Below are 20,297 nucleotides of genomic sequence, written 5' to 3'. Positions count from 1 at the left end.
GCTTTAAGCTTTTCGCTTTTTTTTTAATGACTTTGTTATAGGTACGTCATTGTAACGTGAGGGTGGTGTGTGCAACCACTGATCTTCTTTTGGGGTTTCACATGTCAGTGAGAGACAGAATTGTCCTACACAACCAGAGTGAGGAATGATGCCTGTGTTATTACGTTAAAAAGTGTTTGAGTTTCAAAGTCATGGGGACAATGATTTTCAAAATCATCAAACAACATAAATTAATTCTTGACTATAAGGAAGGAGCAACAACAATCTTCAGAATCACCGATTAGCTACGCTTGTGCTTAATTGGAAACCTTTATCATCATGTCTAATGGAGTATTTAATGAAAATAATTATCCAAGTACACAACTTTCAGAACAAGAATTAACAAACAAAAAACAACTATGCATCACAACGCTCTATCTTTTCAACTTCCTTTTGCCACTGTTGGCACCTTTAGACAAACAACTGCATGCGTGTAGAGCTCTCATCAGATCAAAAATCTCCATTATGATTCGCTCAATTATAGTGATTATTAGGTGCTTAATATTATATTTGATGGCATCGGAAATCGTATATGGAATAAAGATAAAGATAAGATAGATTTACAACGTATTGTAGAGTTGTGTTAGATTTTAAGTTTATTTTAAGATGGTGTTGAAAGTCTCATATCGACTAGAAATAATGTAAATTCACAATATATAAGTGAATGCAATCTTCACCTTAAAAGTCGATTTTGTGGGGTTAAATTAAGCTTAAAGTTCATTCTAACATGGTATCAGAGCGTTAGAACTTTAGACATTTTGTTCCACCCGATATCGAGTTGCTAACGGACCACCCACTAAATTTCTTGTCCCACACACGGTATAAATATATCCTCACCTTACAAACTCTGATTTTGTGAGATTAAATTAGGCTTAAAACCGTTCGAACAAGTTCACATTGTCACCCTTTATAATATATAATTTAATGTAAATCTTACTATATAAGTTAATTTTGTAAAATTGAAATATTTATTTTAAAATCTATTTCTTAATAAATAATCTTTGGTAAAGATTCATCAAGAGAATAGATGAGATTAATATTTTTGTTCGTGTTCATATATAATATAACATAATTTAATTTATCTATTCAATATATACACTTCATGCTTACATCACTATTATTGGCTCAAGAACATTAGAAGTTGACGTTGCTGACTTCACGGTCAACTCCAATGTTAGGTGCTTCCTCTCAAATACACAAATTTTCCAATTGGGAAAATAAATACGTAAGATTATTGAGAGAAAAAATTGACAAGGCTGGTGTTTTTTCTTCTCCTTTAATTCGTTTTCTCGTAGATATTTTTCATGGACTTTTTGGATCATGCATTGCATATGTATATACATTAAGCTTTCAATTATTGCTGAGTGGCTTCTGTCTAAAACGTTGCATTCAGATCAAACACTTAAATATATATACATACTGAAATTAGTTTTGACGAAATAATTTAGCATTGCGCAGACGCAAGCTAATTTTGGTACAAAGATTGTGAGAAAAGTCTAACAAGAAAGGAAAAATAATGCATAGCTCATGTTTTAGGGCTGCTGGAAAGTAATTGATAAAAAATTCTCAGCCATGGCTTTTCAAGTTCGGTGAAAAATACTTTTGTGCATGTATTTGTCATTTCCTTGTTTTATCAGTGACTAAACGGAAAAAAATAAATAAATAAGCACACAGACAACTGGCAATAGCTTAAATCCACAAAAATCTAAATATTAATTAATATATATGAATTAACAATGACCATTCAATAAAAAAAGATGATCAAATTATACTAATTTATTCTCTTTTAATTTGTCTGATATGTTTAGCTTTTAGTGTGGAGGGTGCATAATAATTCATTAAAGTTTGAGCATTTTGTGTTATATATTTCTCACAAAAACTAATGATCGTTGAAATAAGCAAATTAGCAATATGCTGATAATTTTTCTTCTCTCAAGAAAACAACAAACAGAACGTGAAACTGTGGGCTTTTGGACTCACCTAATGGGGCATTTGTTGGTTGGGTTCGTATTTTCATATTGGAAACTGCTTTCTGCACCCTTCAAATTCTACCTATAGTTTTCAAAACCCAAAAATGAAAAGAAACACATTTTCTGGAGACAGTTAGACCAAAAAGATTGCAAAACCTTTAAAAGATGCATAACTTTATGTTAGGTATAATGTAACAAAAATTTATCTCAATTTATCTCTTTTACTTAGGCTATTGTTAAACTTTAATTTCCTATTTATTACATTTCAAATTGTCAATTAAAAATACAATAGGAACGTACCGCGGAGTACAAGTTCTTTTTGAAAAAATAATTAAAATCATTAGTAATATTCTTTTTTAAGTATTTTTTAAATTAAAAAACTTATATATACAAATTTAAATAACTAAATAATATAAAAATATATTTACAAATTATATATTATTTATTCTACTTTAAAATGGTTAAATCACAGTAGAACTTAACTATAAGTTTAACGCTATTTGTAATATATTAAAAGTTTAAATATAAAACTATTACTGTAATATTAAGACCTGAAATATTAAATAACTATTCTAAATTTGTTTACTTATCAATCACCTCAGACCCGAGACTCAATCTTGCAATTTTGCAAATAATTTTTTTTTATCGTAAATATAAAAATAAATTATAATGAAGACTTACCCGATCAGTTTATACCACGATATAATGAATAAAAATTTTAGCATGGCAAATATTTTTTTCTGTTATTTACTAAAGTTATCTTAAAAGTTAATTTAGTAAATATTGAGCGACTTCTCATGCGTCCAAAATTATTACATGTATTTATTTTTTTAGTTGTTGCAATCTTGCAACATCATTAAATAAATAAATTATCTACAGCAATGAGAATACCTACTAAGGTTTAGTTTTGGAAACAAAATGTTAGAAAAACCTTATAAAGGGGTGAATATTCTTCAAAAACAAAATAAAATTTGAGATATAAAGCTAATTAAGGAATATATTAGCATGTACAAATTTTTTTTCTTAAAAGGACTACTTTTAGTGAAAGACAGGAAATAATAATAATAATAATATAAAAATTTTATTTCAATTGTGCTAATAAACCTAAAGAATTCGCCCCAATGTATTTAGGGCTTCAGGCAACTCCAAGAAAAAACCCACACGGCTTTTGTTCTTGTCACCAACCTTTTTCCTAAGTTCATCTCCATCCTATTTTTCTTTTCTTTTTTTTAAGAAAATGAAAAAGAAAAAGCAATCTTTGGATTTGATACCTTACCTATATTTGTATAGGTTGATTTTTGATCCGGGCTCACTTAGAACACAGCTCACTCAAGTTGAATCCGTGGTGAGCCAAGTTGATTCACCAATCCGTAAATAAAGTGTCACACAAATATTTTTTTTATTAAGTTGAATTTTACATTTTGGTCAGGTTCGATTGTTATTTTTAATCAACACATAAATAATTTGTATTTTTGTGATTTTTGTTTGTATTAAAGTTTATTTCAATTTTAATTAGAATTAGAATTTAGTTTTGACTGAAAAAAATAAAAATAAAATTGTATTTTTTTTAATTAGGTGAGTTCGTAAGTCAACCTATTTAACCCACCAACCCGTGATAAGCTGGGTCAAGTTCGAATTTTTTAAACTCGCTAATAAATGAGTCATGTTAGGTTGACTCAATAAGTGATAAACCCGTGATGGTCTAGCCGGATCAGACCGGTACCCATTTTGACAACTCTATGTTTTATATATCACCCCATGCATTATTTAATATTATTTATCAATTTTATCTCCGCTCACAAGAAAGTGTAGTAAATCTTACTGGAAATAATAAACCTAGTTCATTATATAAGATTGTATGTGAACAATGTGCATTAAAATTATCTTAATATTCGATTGTGCATATAATTGATTATTTATATTTAGAATGAATTTTTGTTGGGATAACTGAAAAGATGTTCTAAAATAATTTTAAAACTATGCATGCAGTTGAAAAGAAATAAAGCGATTTAAGCTACCGATTTTTAGATGCAGCGAAACAATTTATTTAAAAAAAATAGTTTTTATAAATTCTAGCTATTGTCTCTACTAACACAATTTTTTTTTGCAATTTTTTTTTTCTAAAAAATAGGGGAAAACATAAGACTTCCAATTATGTTATTATAAGTTAATGATAATTAATTGATAAAAATAAAATTAACTAAGAAAACTTAATTGTTCTTAAAAGCCCTTTGGCTTAAATTACATTTTTGCATGTATTAATAAACCAACAGTTTATCTCTTGAATTAAGCTCGAAACCAAGAAATAACTCTTCACGTGCGAAATTATAGAAGGTCCCTTTAAGATCAAACAATTCCATCGAATTAAGTATAATTGTACGTGTGATAGCATCTACTATACCAGGAATATCAATGAACTCTATTATTGAAATTGCTCAGGATACCCTTTTTTAGCTTCTAGAATCTATTTCTTAGTTCAACTCTTACCTTACTAACTGGAATCAAAGAATTAGTAGACATGCTCCGCCCAAAATGGGAATGAGCTAGGGTTATGAACTTAGAATCGAAAATCTGATGATCGAATCGATTCCATGATTCTAAGTTCATTTTATACCGGACCCAACCGAAATAGGGTTATATACATTCTCACTTGTGTTAAAAAGTGGGATAACCTATAAAAAACAACTTATTCCAGAAGGATTTATATTTATTTCGGAAATTTCATTCCGAAATACATTTCATGCATCGAAAACATTTTGTTCAAAAAATCATATTTTGTTCTAAACATTTCATTTGGAGAATCTTATTACAGAAATTATAGAAACCTTATTTTGAAAAGTTTTCAAAATATATAATTTAGAAGTCACTTTTTCTAAAGACAAAATGATCATTCCGAAAAGTTAAGGAGTTGCATCAAGAAACTGTGGGGTGCAGAAAGTAAAGTAAAAGCTTGAGTTTTATTAAATCTGCATCTTTAATAACAATTTATAAAAGAAAGTTAACTTCTATTGAATTCTGTCCAAATTTTGATATGAATTATTTAATTTAAGCAAACAAAAAATACCGTTGGATTTGATTAAAAATTAGAAATTGATAAGTTCAAACTCTAATTAAAGAAAAATAACACAAGTTTTCATCATTTTTTTTTCAACGAGAGTATCCTACTTATTTTCTTACACAGCATCCCATCTATTATTGTAATTAAAAAAGGATATATGTGTTTGGTATGAGAAAAAACATTTTCCATAAGTGAATAATAAGGAATGCTAACATTACCTTTTTTCTTTTTTAAAAAGTATATTTTTATCAGATAAAATTTGTTAGATTTTAATAAATCTCGCTTCAAATTTAGAAGTCAAAAACAATTAATCAGAAAATTTTATAAATTTTAACAATTTCGTTGAATAATAAAAAGCATAGTCAAAATCTTTCATTATGTAATTATTGATAGTTTTTAATAAATTTCAACCATGTATATGTATATTCACACACCTTTTCATTTGTGTGATTTATTAATTTATTTCCTATTTATGATTACTTTTTACGAATAAAAGAATATTATAAATAAAACGATATTAATTGTAGAGGTGAATGGAGAAGGAGGAGTGTGTGTGTAGATAGAGTAGAAGCGGAGAGATTGAGAAAAGAGAAAACGATGTAGTATTGTTATTTCTAAATGAGAAAACAAGGTACTAGAAAGAAAGGAAGAGAAAAGAGAGGGAAAAGGACAAGACATGCACATTATGTGTGCGGCATTCCTATTTTAGATTCCATTTCTATTCTTCACATTCCATTATCGTATCTACCTTTTCTTCCTTGGTCCGCGAAGTTTCTTGTTTCCTCCAACTACCTCCTTCTTCTCTTTCTCTTTCTCTTTCGCTTTCTCCCTCTTTCAATTTCTCTTCTCGCTTTCTTCCATTCATACACAATGGGTCTTTGGGATTCCCTCCTCAATTGGCTCCGCAGGTAAAACCTCATTTCTACAATACTATCTATTCATATATTTTGTTTTCAATTTCGTGTGATTTTGATTGAGGATTTCTGATTCAGATAGCCTTGTTAAAAGTTGAGCTTAGGTTAATTGATTTAATAAGGGTTCCTTTTAAGATGAGTTTCTGCATGTTGTGTGTGTGTCAGCTTGTTTTTCAAACAGGAGATGGAACTTTCCCTCGTTGGCCTTCAGAATGCTGGAAAGACTTCTCTTGTCAATTCAATTGCTGTGAGTTACTTGCTTCCTGCATTGCAATTTACTTAATTTACAAACCCTGAAATTCAATTTTCTCACACAGTTTTGTTTTGCTCTCGTGGCCTCGTTTTCACATTGCATTGATGTTTCGTTTTGTTTACCTGCAGACTGGGGGCTACAGTGAGGACATGATTCCAACTGTGTGTATCTTTGGTTTATTTATTACATCTTCCATTAATATATATGTTTGAAGATTGTGAGCATGTTTTTCTTTGTATTGAAATGTAATTCTTGGTATTATTAAACCCAGGTTGGGTTCAACATGAGAAAAGTAACCAAAGGAAACGTCACGATAAAGCTTTGGGACCTTGGCGGACAGAGGAGGTTCCGAACCATGTGGGAGCGATACTGTCGCGGTGTCTCTGCCATTGTGTACTGTCTCTCTCCATGCTCTCTCTCTCATATTTATATATCAATGCGTGCAAGCATATGTTCATTCATATACTTGCATGTCTTTCATTCTGTTTCTTTAGTTCTGGCTTTGGATCACATGTTGCCTATAGGTTTAGACTAACTGGATATTTGAGTATATAGTTTTAACGGTAATGATTGGCCCCTCCCTCCTTTAAAGTTATGAAGAAACTGGCAAAAAAAAAAAATTCTCCAAAATAAGTTGAGTTAAACACATTGACTTTTGATTTTTTGGTACCCCAGGCTTTATACAGTTTTCTAAAGTTTTTGAATTTTAAACAAGAAATTGTCTGCATTATGCAATTTCATTGTTGTTTAATTCCTAATTAGAGTGTCATTTCATCCCATTTTACTAAACATGCTTCATATCGATAGAGGGTTTTTTGTGGTTCCATGGAGAAGTTTATAAAGAATCAACAGTGTAAATGACACCTCTGTCCTTCTCCTAAGGGTGCATTTGTTTCAAGGAATAGTAAGTTAGTTATTTTTGGGAATATGATCTTTTCATAACATAAATTTTAAAAATAATTCTTGAGCATTATTAATACCCTGGTCAGTGAGACATTTCCAACTCTTACATTACTTTTATTTCCATAATGAGGGATGGATATGCAGCTTTCCCGTTCCTAAGCCATGTTATCAAACAACCGCTACTGCACTACCACTACTACCACATTCTTCCTTCCAACCTTTGAATTTTAAACATTCCCAGAAATGTTGACTGCTGACCAAACAATCATTAGCATGTTTTTTCTTCAAATGCTATATACCTTGAAACACAAAGACCACCTCTAAGATCTTTTAGGAGAAAAGGAAAATTTTAGTGAAGCCTACTTTTATAATGATTACCTATACTATTCTTTAAGTTTATTTAAGCTATCAGGGAAAAGACTTGGGCGCAGTTTTTATTTATATCTCTAATATGTCCCCTCAAGCAAGTAGACTTTGGGATGTAAGTGCAGACAACTTTTATGTCACCACTACATTTGCTGAAGCATAATTTGTTATGGGATGTTATTATTAAGAACTGAACACCTGGCTTAATTCAATATGATGTTCAATCATCCTTGAAGTATTATTCATTAGGAAAGACTCGGGAATTGGCATTTATATTGCGTAGATCTCTAACAACCTATAATAGAGGATACTGACCCCAAAAGCATTTTGTATAATGTGGGCTTTCCTGTTTATTTTTCAAACACAGAATGGAAAACCTAAACTTGGTTTTGTCATAATGTGTTGTTTCCGATGATGATCTAATGGAAGATTAGTCATGCATGCTTCATCTTGTGGAGTGTTATTATTATATATAGCCCTTTCAAGTTATTTGAAGTGCCCATTCTCGATGCTTCTACTCTTCGGTTCCTTTCATTAATGGATGCAAAGACAGGTATGTTGTAGATGCTGCTGATAGAGATAGTGTTCCGATTTCTCGAAGCGAATTACATGAGCTGTTGACAAAACCTTCTTTGGGTGGGATTCCCTTGCTTGTTCTTGGAAACAAAATTGACAAGTCAGAAGCTCTTTCTAAGCAAGCATTAGTTGATCAGCTGTAAGTTCTAGAAACCAACGTTGTCATATCCACACACACACACACACACACATATATATATATTGAAATTTGTCATGATTGGTTGTGTAACATTGCATTTTCTCCATGGGTGATTTCAGAGGACTTGAGTCAATAAAAGAGAGAGAGGTCTGCTGCTATATGATTTCATGCAAGGACTCTGTAAACATAGATGTAGTCATTGACTGGCTCATCAAACACTCAAGAACTGCAAAATGATCTTTGGTTTGATTTGTATTTCATTTTTGGTCAAAGTGCAAGGAGTTGTTGAGGAAATTCCTTCGTGTTAGAATACATTTTCTTTAATTAGTTGTGGCTCGACTTTGTTTCTAGTAATCAAACCAGGTCAAATCTTCCATGGAACATCCTAAGCCGTCAACCAATTATTTGGTCTTGTACATTTTTTATGGTTTTTATTTTTAATAAAATAAAGTCCAGCAACTTTATTTTGTCTGGAAAATTGAGTACTAGTGTTTTTTTTTTTTATGTGGAGGTAAAAGTTTTTCTTCATGAATGCTTTCCTGATAAAATGTATTCACCATTTGAAAGTGTCCCAACATTCAAGAGTAATTTGTCTTAGAAATTGAAATTAGTTTTTAAATACTGGGCAGTTAGTCATGTTCAAATTTTGGTCCACCTCCTTTGTGTTAATGTGATAGGTATTCAAATATTGCAGTCCACCTCCTTTGTGTTAATGTGATAGGTATTCAAATATTGCAGTCCACCTCCTTTGTGTTAATGTAATAGGTATTCAAATATTGCAGCCCAAGTGAGGTTGCCAATGTTAATAGATGCCTTTTGGATGGCTTGCTATGTGGATTCACCTGCTTCCGACAACCCCTATGTTATGCACAAAAGGAATAAGACCAAATTAGTATACTGCTTGTATGGTTTTGCGTCAAAAGTGACATAAAATTGGTTATGATTGATTTTTTAACGCAGAATTGATATATATTTGATTTCCAAAATTAATTAAAAGGTAAAAAGTTTATATTGAATGAGAAATAACTAATTGTTGTTTTTGTATTGGAAAATTGATTCTGAATCATACACGGACTTAAATGTGTGATTATTTGAATATAAATACAATATTATGTTTATATTTTATGTTTCTGTACGTATTTTTCTTTTTTCTTTCACAGGTGGTAAAAATTAGGTCTTCAACTACAATTGGTTGTTAAAATCTTCTCTATTAACTCATAAATTTCGTGGACTATTGCCCTATCTTTGTATGTATCATGTGTATGAAGACAACAAATACGTGATCGTGAGATTTATCGTAATTCCATATTATTTTATTTTTTATATTTCGGTTTTTAAAATTTTTTTAATGATCATTTTTTTTAATTTTATTTGTTATTCAAATTTTTTATTTTCTTAATACATTATTAAAAATAAAATTGAAAATATATATATATATATATTTTTTTTTTTTGAAATCCGTTAAATATGATAATTATGTTTGGAAATCCAATAATATTTTTAACGGGATTTTAAAATCCCGTACTAAAATAAAATTTTGAAATTCAGTATTTGTGTGTGAAGGCTGCTCTCAAGGATCATTAATTTCAAAATTCGGTGGTATTTGTGTATGAGACTTGCATTATCTCTCGTTTCAAGAATTCCTGAAGTGGATTTCGGCATCTATTTCACAAAAAATCCAAACAAAATAATGAAACAATGTCAACATCCGTTTCACAAATTTTTGAAGTGGATGTCAACATCCGCAACACAAAAAAAAACTAAAAAAATAATAAAACGGATGTTGACATCCATTTCACTAATTCCTGAAGCAGATTTCGACATCTGTTTTATAAAAAGAACAAAACGGATGTCGACTTCCGCAACACATTTTTTTGAAGCGGATATCGACATATGCAATAGTCACAAAGTAAATTTCAGCTCTTAAAGTAAATTTCAACTCTTAACAAACAACATTCTAACATTCAATACGATTAAAATTCCAACGTTCAATATGATTAAAATGGAATGCATACTAATCTGGAAGAGAAAAAAGAGATGAGGCAGCTGCATGTATGGGAACATATGGGAGCTTGGACCAGCTTCAAGCAAGGACCACTGCTACTGGGACCTCGAACCAAAGACAGGGACAACTGGGAGCTTGAAGCAGAGACAGGAAGGAACCATAAAGCACACGGACCAGAGTTTAGAGAGCAGAAAAAATGGTGGAAGAAACGGAGAGAAGGAAAACGGAATGGGAAGAAATATTTGGGCGTGCAGCTTTGCAGAGATAAAAACAAAGCACCAGTAGCCACAGTAAATTTTATTTTCATTGCTTTCAACCACTCTGACAGATAAAAATTAAGTATGGTCAAAAGGATAATGGTTAGGGTACATGAGAAGGGTTGAGGGTGCAGCGAGAAGTCCCCAGATATTTGGGACGGTGAGAAAAAGTTGAAGGTGTAGAGAGAAACACCGCTCCACTAATAAGAGTGGACATGGAATTTTGTTGAAAGTTAGTCATTTCGTTTTACACCCTCATAGATTTCTTGTACACCTTATGGAAGCAGTTAAAAGTCTGGACTACCCAAAACCCGATGCAACAAATAAAATATCCTAGAAAAATAGACGACCTTGAAGAGGATGTTGTATATTTGATGGAACAGTGCTAACAATAATATTTATACATACATTAAAAATTATATTTCTTAGTTAATCATAAAACACATTAAAAATATTTTTATTACATAATAAAATATTATGTGACACATGAAATTGACAGACTAACATTGACCCCACAAAATTAGTTTCTTGCCACTCTCACTTTTGACTCAACAAGAAGACCAAACAAATTCCTTTCCCACAAATTGGATCATCGTTCATCAAATTTATTTTTTTTGACAGTTGTTACTTGGAATAAGATAAAATTTCTTCTCATATTAATTTAAATAGTTAAAATTTCTGTAGGGATATTAGTCATAAATTTATTAAAAAATTAAATATATATTTTTAAATCTAAATTACTATAAAAAATTATCTTTCCTTCTTGTATTTTATAAAGATTAGGTAACATATTTTTCTTATTATAATATAACTATTTTATAAAAAATGGTATTTTACATAAATTTTATAAAATACATAATTAAATACTTTATAATTTAATTTAGAAATAAAACACAATTTGTTATAATAATTTGAGAGAAAAATAACTTATTTAACTCATTTATGTATAAAAATTATTTTAAAATGTATTTATTATGATTTTTAATTTATTGACATTAAGGGTGGAAATTTTTATATTGTGTATTAAAAATTATGTTTGACATGCTTTTTTTTTAAACATAATTATTGTAGAAAGTAATAAGTTTATGGTTCGGAAGTCATTGTATAAAAAATTATGAAGATCGATTAAGTGTATAAAAAATTATGAAAAGTGATTAAGTATTATCAACGATTTTAAGAAGTACTGTTACACTTAAGGTATAGCTTATGGCATATCCGCCATTTACTTTTTTTTTTTATGCTTTTGTACATATTTTATTGACTCCATTAACACGCTATTGCTATAGAAATTGTTCACATGACTCTTTTTGCTCTCTCTCCCTCTACACGTATCTGCAATGGTTGATAACAAACCTTCATTCATGTTGTGTTCATTAAAACATTGCACCTTTATATACTCTTTCCAACACATTAAAACCTAAGGTCATATACCCTATCTGTGGACGCCACTATCTTTTTTGTTTTTAAGAAAAATTGTGGATTTTTATTTTATTTTATAATATTTTCTGGTTCAGATTAAAATCGTGAAGATGATGATTGATTTTGCATCTTAAAAGATTTATTATATTGTCGGAAGTCAACTAAAGATAAAATAATTTATAATATATAAGTAAATTTAAATTTTATGGACTTAATTAAATTTATTGTGCACTTCTTACCATAATATCATAATTATGGATTAGAATTCTATCTTAACAAAATTTATTGTTTGCTAAGTATATTATTTCACTTGTTATCAAGTTTGAAGTTTGTTCTTTATTGAATATATTGTTTTTCGTTCGTTCAACTTCATGCAAGGAAAAACATTAAAAGTATTGCTTTAAATACAATCACAATTTAAATATCTTTAATATTCAATGAAAGGTGAAAAGAAAATTACCAAACAAATAGACGTGACTTTCGATGTTCTTCGAATCACTTTTGAATGCTCAAACAATAATCCAAACGTACCTATAAAATGCAATATGTGTCTTAATCCTATAGTTTATGCTTTTGAATGTTGGAGCTATTATAACCATTTGGTTTAATGTTGAATACTTATTATCCCAAATCTTCTAAATGGAAGTTAAATTTCGAAAAAAGATATTGTGAAGAAAAAGTTGCGGCTCAGTAAGGGATAAAAGTAACAATTAGGGTTTTTACCCTAATCAAAATCAAATGATAACTTTCAAAATTTTGAAAATTTTAGGTGTAGGTAGAAAACTATGGGGTGCAGAAAGAAACCCAAATTCACACGCTGACATAGCATGCCAATAAACAATCGAGTTTTCATACTTATTTTACCCATCTCTAGAAACAAATTTCTCTATTTTTTTTTTATCGTTACAAATCTTCAAAACTCTCCACAAGTAAACAAAAAATAAAAAAAAATAGCATAAAATGCATAGATAGACAAAAAAAATGACATAAAAGTTATCACTAATCGATCTAACCGTACAAAACTTGTTTAAACAAAATTAATTATTTTAAATTTTATATATGTAACTATGGAAAACAAATAAAATTTTATCATTAAAAATGCACTAGATAAAAATTGTTATGTTCTATACAAAAAAAATATATTAAAATCATGTATTTGAAATTAGAAATTATTATTTCAAAACACAACTTCACTTTATCGATATAAACTCGTGTTCTATATATTTATGTTCTAAATATTACCTCTCTTGAATACATTAAAAAATAGACTTTATTATCATTTTGGTCCCCTAATTTGTTGGGTTGGTTCATTTTGGTCCTTTTATTATTTTTTGGTTCAATTTTGTCTTCTAATTCTTTAAAAGGTTTAATTTGGTCTCTGTCGTTAAGTCAACTTTAACACCATCTCCGTACATGCAACGTGTCATTTTGTGGAATTTTTAATTTTTTTTTAATTTTTTTAATTTTTTAAAAAAAATTAAACTGTCGCGTGTTGTGACACGTGTCAATTTGATATTTTTTATTTAAAAAATGTACTGCCACGTGGCAAGTCACGATTGTGCCACGTGTCAAGCTAACATTGGTTGTTTTCAATTTAGTCCCTCTATTTACAATTTTGATTCAATTTAGTCCCCCAATTTTTTAAAATGATTCAATTTTGTCATCTCCAATTTGAGTCAAAATTAATAATTAAGCTTAATTACAATTTATATATTCATGTTAAAATAATTTTTTACCATTTATACATCAAATCACTCCCTAAATACTCATGTTATTTTATTTCTTACATTTTTCACTTGTAATTTTTTACACTTGAAGTTTTTTATACATGTAAAAAAAAAAATTGAATAGTTAGATGGAGTAATTTAATCTATAAATATAATAAAAATTATTTTAATATGTATTATATAAGTTGTAATTAAGCTTAATTACTAATTTGGTATCAAATTAGAGAGGACAAAATTGAACCATTTTAAAAAATTGGGGGACTAAATTAAATCAAAATTGTAAATAGAGGGACTAAATTGAAAACAACCAATGTTAGCTTGACACGTGGCACAATCGTGACCTGACACGTGGCAGTACATTTTTTAAATACAAAAATCTCAAATTGACACATGTCACAACCATAAGGTGACACGTGACAATTTACATTTTTTTTTAAAAAATTTAATTAAAAAAAATTAAAAAATATATTAAAAAAAATTTGAAAATTCCACAAAATGACACGTGGCAGGTCAAGGAGACGGTGTTAAAGTTGACTTAACGACAGGGACCATATTGAACGTTTTAGAAGATTAGAGGACTAAATTGAACAAAAAAATAATAAGGAGACCAAAATGATAATTAAGCCTAAAAAATATAAACAAAATCAAGAAAATAGCTACAGTTAAAATTGGTATAACATAAATATGTGGTGACAGACTCAACTCAGAAATTTGAATTAATTTGCTCGTTGTTAGCGTTAAGTTCATGTTCCATGTGAGCTTAACACAGAAGACAAACCGAACAAAAATTATATTTTTAATATTTCTTAACAGAAGGTTAATAAAAGGACACTTAAATATATATCCTGCTCGTATAAATAATAATAATAAAAAAGGTAATACTAACCAAAATTTGCCAGACGATTCCCCAATAGACCAATATTGCCAATGAAAGAAGCTTCCGTGTTCAAACAGCTACGCATATATGTAATGAAAATCCACTGAAATACTACTAGCGTTTATATTTAAAAATATGATTGACAATTTTTCACTGCTATAATACTTAAAGAAAAAACTGAACTTACATGTTTTTAATTTTAAATTTAAAGAACAATTAACCATTTTAAAAAATTTAAAGAAAAAACTAACATTTTTCCTCACAAAACCCTTATTTTCTCCGGTGTGTTGCCTGTGGTGACAGGATACATATTTGTTTAGAAATCTAAGTTCAGTTGTTTACTTAGCGATTCATTGTTATTATTTTTATTTGAATTATAAAGACTGGAAAATTCACTTTTTTTCATCGTGAATTAAATAATCTAATATCTGATCAATTATAGCATATTACATATTTACTCCACAATCATTATTAAGCTTATTTGAAAGATATTAAAGCATAGCATTGCTCTTGTAAGATACTTAAGCTTCTGACATTTGGAACTCTTGAGGACTTATGCTAAGTTCGATTCGCATGATTGTTGTTCATGTGGATGGATTACAAATAGGCATGTCAAAAATCTATATATGTAGGTATCTACAGATAAAATCCGTATCGGATAAGAAATGAGTTTAAATTAAAAATAAATAAAAAAACATGATTAAAATATTAACAGATTGATTTTGAATGAGTTATTTTTTATTAATTAATTTTAAAAAATCTAATTACTTTGTAAACTGTCATTTAACAGTATATAAATGAGTTATTTGGACTTTATTTAAAATTTATAAATGTTATGTATTGTATTTTATTTAAATTTATAATTAAAATATGTTGTTAAATATTTATTTGTATTTTTTTAAATACTCGCGGGTACCCGTGAATATTAAAAAATTATGCGGGTACTCGCATAATGGATACTCGACGGATATGAGTACGGGTACAAGACAAATATTTATCCAGCGGGTAGGGTATGGGGGACCTACTATCCTACCCTACCCGCCCGTTGACATCCCTAGTTGCAGACATGTTTGGTTCCATTTATTTAGGCTTATTTGAGAGGACAAATTTGCACATGAGTTACAGATTTTAGCACTCTTTAAAATGCAGAGAAACGTAAGAAAAAACAACTCATCACATTAAAATTACTTCATTGTCTATGTGTTTAATAATTTAATTTAGTTATATTTATTAATTTCTATTATATATATATATATATATTATATTTTATCTTTATAATATATATATATATTATAATAATTACACATATATATTTAATTACTATTTTTTTAAACATTAATAATAATTATAATCGTAATTATTATAATAATTAGTATTATATAATAATATTATTATTACTATTATTTTTATTCAAATAAATGTTTTTTGAAACGAAATAATTATATCAAATAAAATAAATTTAAATAAATGCGGAGATATAAATTAAATAGTTTATATTATACATAATTTTAAGTTATCATTGAGAATAGTAATAATTTGTTTTAAGTTATTAATGATAATATCAATAAACTATATTTTAAAAAATTTTAAATATCATTTTTAATTTTATTTTAATATCATTTTTTTTTATTTACATTGAAGGGTAAAATGATAATTATACAATTTACTCTATCAACAATTATAATTTATTAAATTTTATCAATCACATCATACACAAATTTACATAAACTTTTCACTCATATTTAATAAAATCATACGATATTTCCCTTAATCCAAACAACTCTATCTTTTCTTACACATAAACTTAAATCATCACAAATCTAGTCTTCCAAATCCAAAACTCAATCCAATTCAAAAGAACCTTTAAGGTATTTGGATCAAAACTCTTGCTGAATAACAAACCCAGCTTATGCATGTTTCTTTTCACATTGGTATCAATTATTCAATGTAACTCTTCAAATGTTATAAAATTTATGATGTGACAACATTGCGGTCTAAATAATATATGACATTATATGACATTGTTCAATGTAACTTCTTACAATTGTGAGACCAATCTTTCACTGTTACATGTCATTTAAGTCATGGGATCATTTAGAGGATAATAATATAACAATGTAAATAACATATGTCATTGTTGAACCTAATTATAATGTTATCTAACATGACATTAAATTACTAAAAACTAAAAATTATATTTCAGGGATGAAAAAGTAATTTTACCTCAATAAAAAGCTAAAGAAAAATTAAAGAGATGAGGATTTTATAATTAAGGATAACAACTTATAAAAATAGAATTGCTTTCTTACACTTTTTTTCTTTAGATTTTGTATTAAGGTAAAAATAAAATAGCCTAAAAAAATCATGGAAGCTGAGAAAAAGGCGAGGAAAATTAGGGAATTGGAAAGTAAAAAGTTGTAAGGCTGCAAACGATATAAAAAAATTACGTTTTTATTATTATTTTTTTCTAATTATAAATAGCTTAAAAAAATATGAAATTATTTTTTCTTGAAAACAAATAATTATACTTAAATCTGACTGTCCACTCTTCCACGATTGGCTTAGTGGGTACGTGTATGTGTTATCCTCTCCTGGCTTCATGGCTTTGCCGTTACATTGGCAAATTGGTAATTTTAACCAAACCCTAGTTCAATTGGGGCTATATAATCAAATCAAGATCCCACCTTTTCTACGCTCACTTTCTCCGTATTTTCCTATCTCATAATTTTTCATATCCCTCAGTATCTCTTCTCCAAATTGTCTCTCTTCAATCAACATTTGTTTCTGTTAGTAAGATGCATCTACTATGATTCTCTGTTTCTCTTATAGTGGGATAGAGAATACGAACAGATGCGAAATTGAAAGGTTCCTCAATGGACTGGCATAGTCCCAATTTTAATGGATTTTTGCTATTTCTCGTAGGATTCACAATCTTTAATCTTTTGTACAAATTTCGCTCTTTCTATTTTCTGGGTCTCGGTTTTCATTTTCTAAAATCAAGAAATCATTCGCCAGCGAAGCTTTTTCATTTTAGTTCTTATACTCTTTTCGGCTTCTGGGTTTCAATTATCGTTTCTTGAGATTGACGGATTCGTGGTCAAATTTGCATCTTTGTTTGACTTTATTTTATGTATTTCCTTTTATGTTCTTTGATGTCGGTGTATATATATGATTGCTCGATGATGATCTTTTTGCTTTAACCACACCGAAGAAATGCTGGATGGGATTTTAGGGCTCTTTTCCTTTTAAGATTTGATGTGATCTTATTGTGCTTGGTTTGGCCCGGTGATTTTGACTTCTAACTTAAGAGGTATTTGGTTACCTTTTCTTTTAGAGATTGGGAGAGGGCTTTTTCAAGAACTTCAAGGGACTCAACTTAAATTGAAATAGTCTTTACCTATCTCAAGTGTTCTCATGTGGAAAAAAACTGGCCTTTCAACTGAGAGCAATCAACCACTACACCTATTCTTTATGTCATTGAATTTTAGTTTGTGATTCCCTTGTAATTTTCAGTTGTTGATTTGTCTCATGGTGGCTAACAATAAGTGGAAACAATAATGTGTATTGCTACAACCTTAGAGTTTTATATTGGTATTAATTAACACCATGAGGCATTATATTATAGTTTTACAATGTAAGTATATTTGTATTGTTGCTATTGGAGAAAACTTAGGGTGTAGGAGAAGGAGTTGGTGCTCCAGTTGGTGCTGCAGACTTAAATGATGTGAAGAGAAGGGAGAAAAACTTTTCTGCAAGAACAGCATTGGCTGCATCTGAAGGATGGAAGGCATCCCAAAACACAAACTCATGGCGCTTTCTGCAGACTTTTGAGTTTGGCAAGCACAAACCTCCAATACTGGTGTCTACGTTGCAACATGACGTGTTTGAAACCTTAAAACCTGCAAAATCGTTAATCAAAAACATTTGTCATGTACAGCCAGAAAAAAAATCCCACATGATTTCATTTTAACTAAGTGGGGTGAAATATTTTCTAGTTGGGAAATTATTGTTTGGCAAAGTTTGCTGGACAAACTTTTGACAATGATCATATGGTTTGCGGCATCTCTCAATGGGTGAAAGAAATTGATTTTCTGAGGGAATGAAAAAAAAATGGTGGAATCGTAACAATATGACCCTTATCAGAATGCATCATTTGTCTCATATATTACCGGGGATAGTGAGAAAAAATACATTTTCATACATTATGGGGATGGTGAGAAAAAAAATGTATTTTACATCCCAGAAGGGTATAATTGGAGATGCCATTGAAGTTCCTATAAAGATGGGAAATGCCCTGGCTTTGAGTGTGAATTGAATTATTGATTTACCTTTACGGTGAAATCTAAAAATGTGATATTAAGTAGAAGAGATGTCAAATTGTCCGTAAGTAGAGGGATTATTGATCAAATCAAGAACTGACGGGTAAGTATCTGCGAAAATGAACTTTGCATTTGGAAGACGATGATTAAGTCTGGTGATTAGCTTCTGTACATTTGAGTTGTATTGCAGGATCCATTCATTGACTCGCTTTAGACATTGGCCACTTTTGGATTTGACCCTCTGTGATGGAATGCAACCGAGTGGTCCTAACCATGGAAGACTATTTTTCGTGCTCCCAGTTGATAAAGACTCTGGTATAATCAGATTCTTTAGTAGTTGATTGAAATATAGATAGATGTATGAATGATACTGATGTGAAGAAGTATTTCTTACTAGAACATAGTTTGTTCAGATATTCTATAAAGTTAATTTAACATGCATATACTGCATTGATATTTTTACCTGAAGTTGTTGATCTAAGGTTGAGATCAAGAGCTCTGTGAACTCTTCATGAGTGTATTGTTGGCCATCTGGCAAGAAGGGTTGCAAGAAATTGTTGACGTAATCATTGCTGCCTGCAAAAGATTGCAGGACATGGAAATCAAAGGATTTAACATTCAAAGCAATATTAGTAGAACAAAGTTCTGATTAAGAGTAGAACAAAGTTAAATTTTTATTATCGAAATTCACATATTGTTGTTTATTTGTAATAGAAGTGTTTTTTGCGTGTGTAGTGTTACCAATTCCAATGAAGAATGTGGCCTCATTGAAGTGCTTGTTGGCAGCCACCTCTCTTATGTTTGCTGTGATTACTTCTTTTGTTTTCTTGAAATTTTTGATTTGATCATCGAAAGATAACCTCTGAATCTATAATAATCAAAGGATGGTGAATACATTAGATGAGAAGAAGCCACTCAATTTATAATATGTAAATTGGATTCTGGGGCTTGAAGATGGTATGCTTACAAAGTAAAGTCCTGTATCATTCAGAATTCCTGCCCCACCAGATGCATAGTTTACTCCTTAGAGTAAGGTATCAACATTTTGAGTCATCGATAGATAAGGTGGTGGTGATGGAATTCCAATTTTGCAGCTGCAAAAAGCCATAAACAAGACCATCAAAGCCATAACAACATGAAAACAACAAAAACAGGAAAAAGTTGAGTTGCAGAAAATACATATGAAATCACCAATAGTCCTCCCATTCCAGAATCTTCCAGTAGCTTGACCACCACTATAATCAATTCCATACCAAGGATAATTAGATTTGGCTTAAAGAATATTGCAGAAAATTATTGTTCCCAACATTTGTCAAGGAGTCACCAAATATGTATGTTACAGGAGTAGCTGCTAGAGCAATTGCTGCATAGAGAAGATACAAGCAGCAAAAACCAGCCTTGACATTGACATATTTGGTTTTTTTAACCTTCTGCTCTACATATAGTCCCGAACGTTCCGGACGACCCGAACGAGT

The 20,297-nt window shown here is 29.7% G+C and overlaps 1 protein-coding gene and 1 long non-coding RNA gene across 2 annotated transcripts; both read left to right on the top strand.

The window, feature by feature from the left end:
• Positions 1-5,689: 5,689 nt before the first annotated feature.
• Positions 5,690-8,696, top strand: ARLA1A (ADP-ribosylation factor-like A1A). Its single transcript, XM_028082965.2, has 6 exons — positions 5,690-5,975; positions 6,147-6,228; positions 6,363-6,395; positions 6,506-6,627; positions 8,057-8,218; positions 8,338-8,696. Exons 1-6 carry the CDS (start codon positions 5,938-5,940, stop codon positions 8,453-8,455), a joined length of 555 nt encoding a protein of 184 aa, XP_027938766.1. The 5' UTR covers positions 5,690-5,937; the 3' UTR covers positions 8,456-8,696.
• An 8,469-nt stretch (positions 8,697-17,165) lies between these two features.
• LOC146884446 (uncharacterized) lies at positions 17,166-19,449 on the top strand. Its single transcript, XR_014984041.1, has 2 exons — positions 17,166-18,925; positions 19,013-19,449. It is a non-coding gene; the product is annotated as an uncharacterized LOC146884446 (long non-coding RNA).
• Positions 19,450-20,297: the final 848 nt, after the last annotated feature.

The sequence above is a fragment of the Vigna unguiculata genome, chromosome 8 (assembly GCF_037176805.1).
Source record: "Vigna unguiculata cultivar grain cowpea cultivar isolate G323 ecotype 2 chromosome 8, ASM3717680v1, whole genome shotgun sequence".
Lineage (NCBI taxonomy): Eukaryota > Viridiplantae > Streptophyta > Magnoliopsida > Fabales > Fabaceae > Vigna > Vigna unguiculata.
The sequence above is the reverse complement of the archived record's forward strand: the minus strand, read 5'-3'. Positions and strand labels throughout refer to the sequence as shown.

Coding starts and splice junctions, on each gene's coding strand:
- ARLA1A (XM_028082965.2), top strand. CDS start 5,938: ATGGGTCTTTGGGATTCCCTCCTCAATTGGCTCCGCAG. Junction 5,976..6,146: donor CTCCTCAATTGGCTCCGCAG/GTAAAACCTCAT, acceptor TGTGTGTGTCAG/CTTGTTTTTCAAACAGGAGA. Junction 8,219..8,337: donor CAAGCATTAGTTGATCAGCT/GTAAGTTCTAGA, acceptor GGGTGATTTCAG/AGGACTTGAGTCAATAAAAG.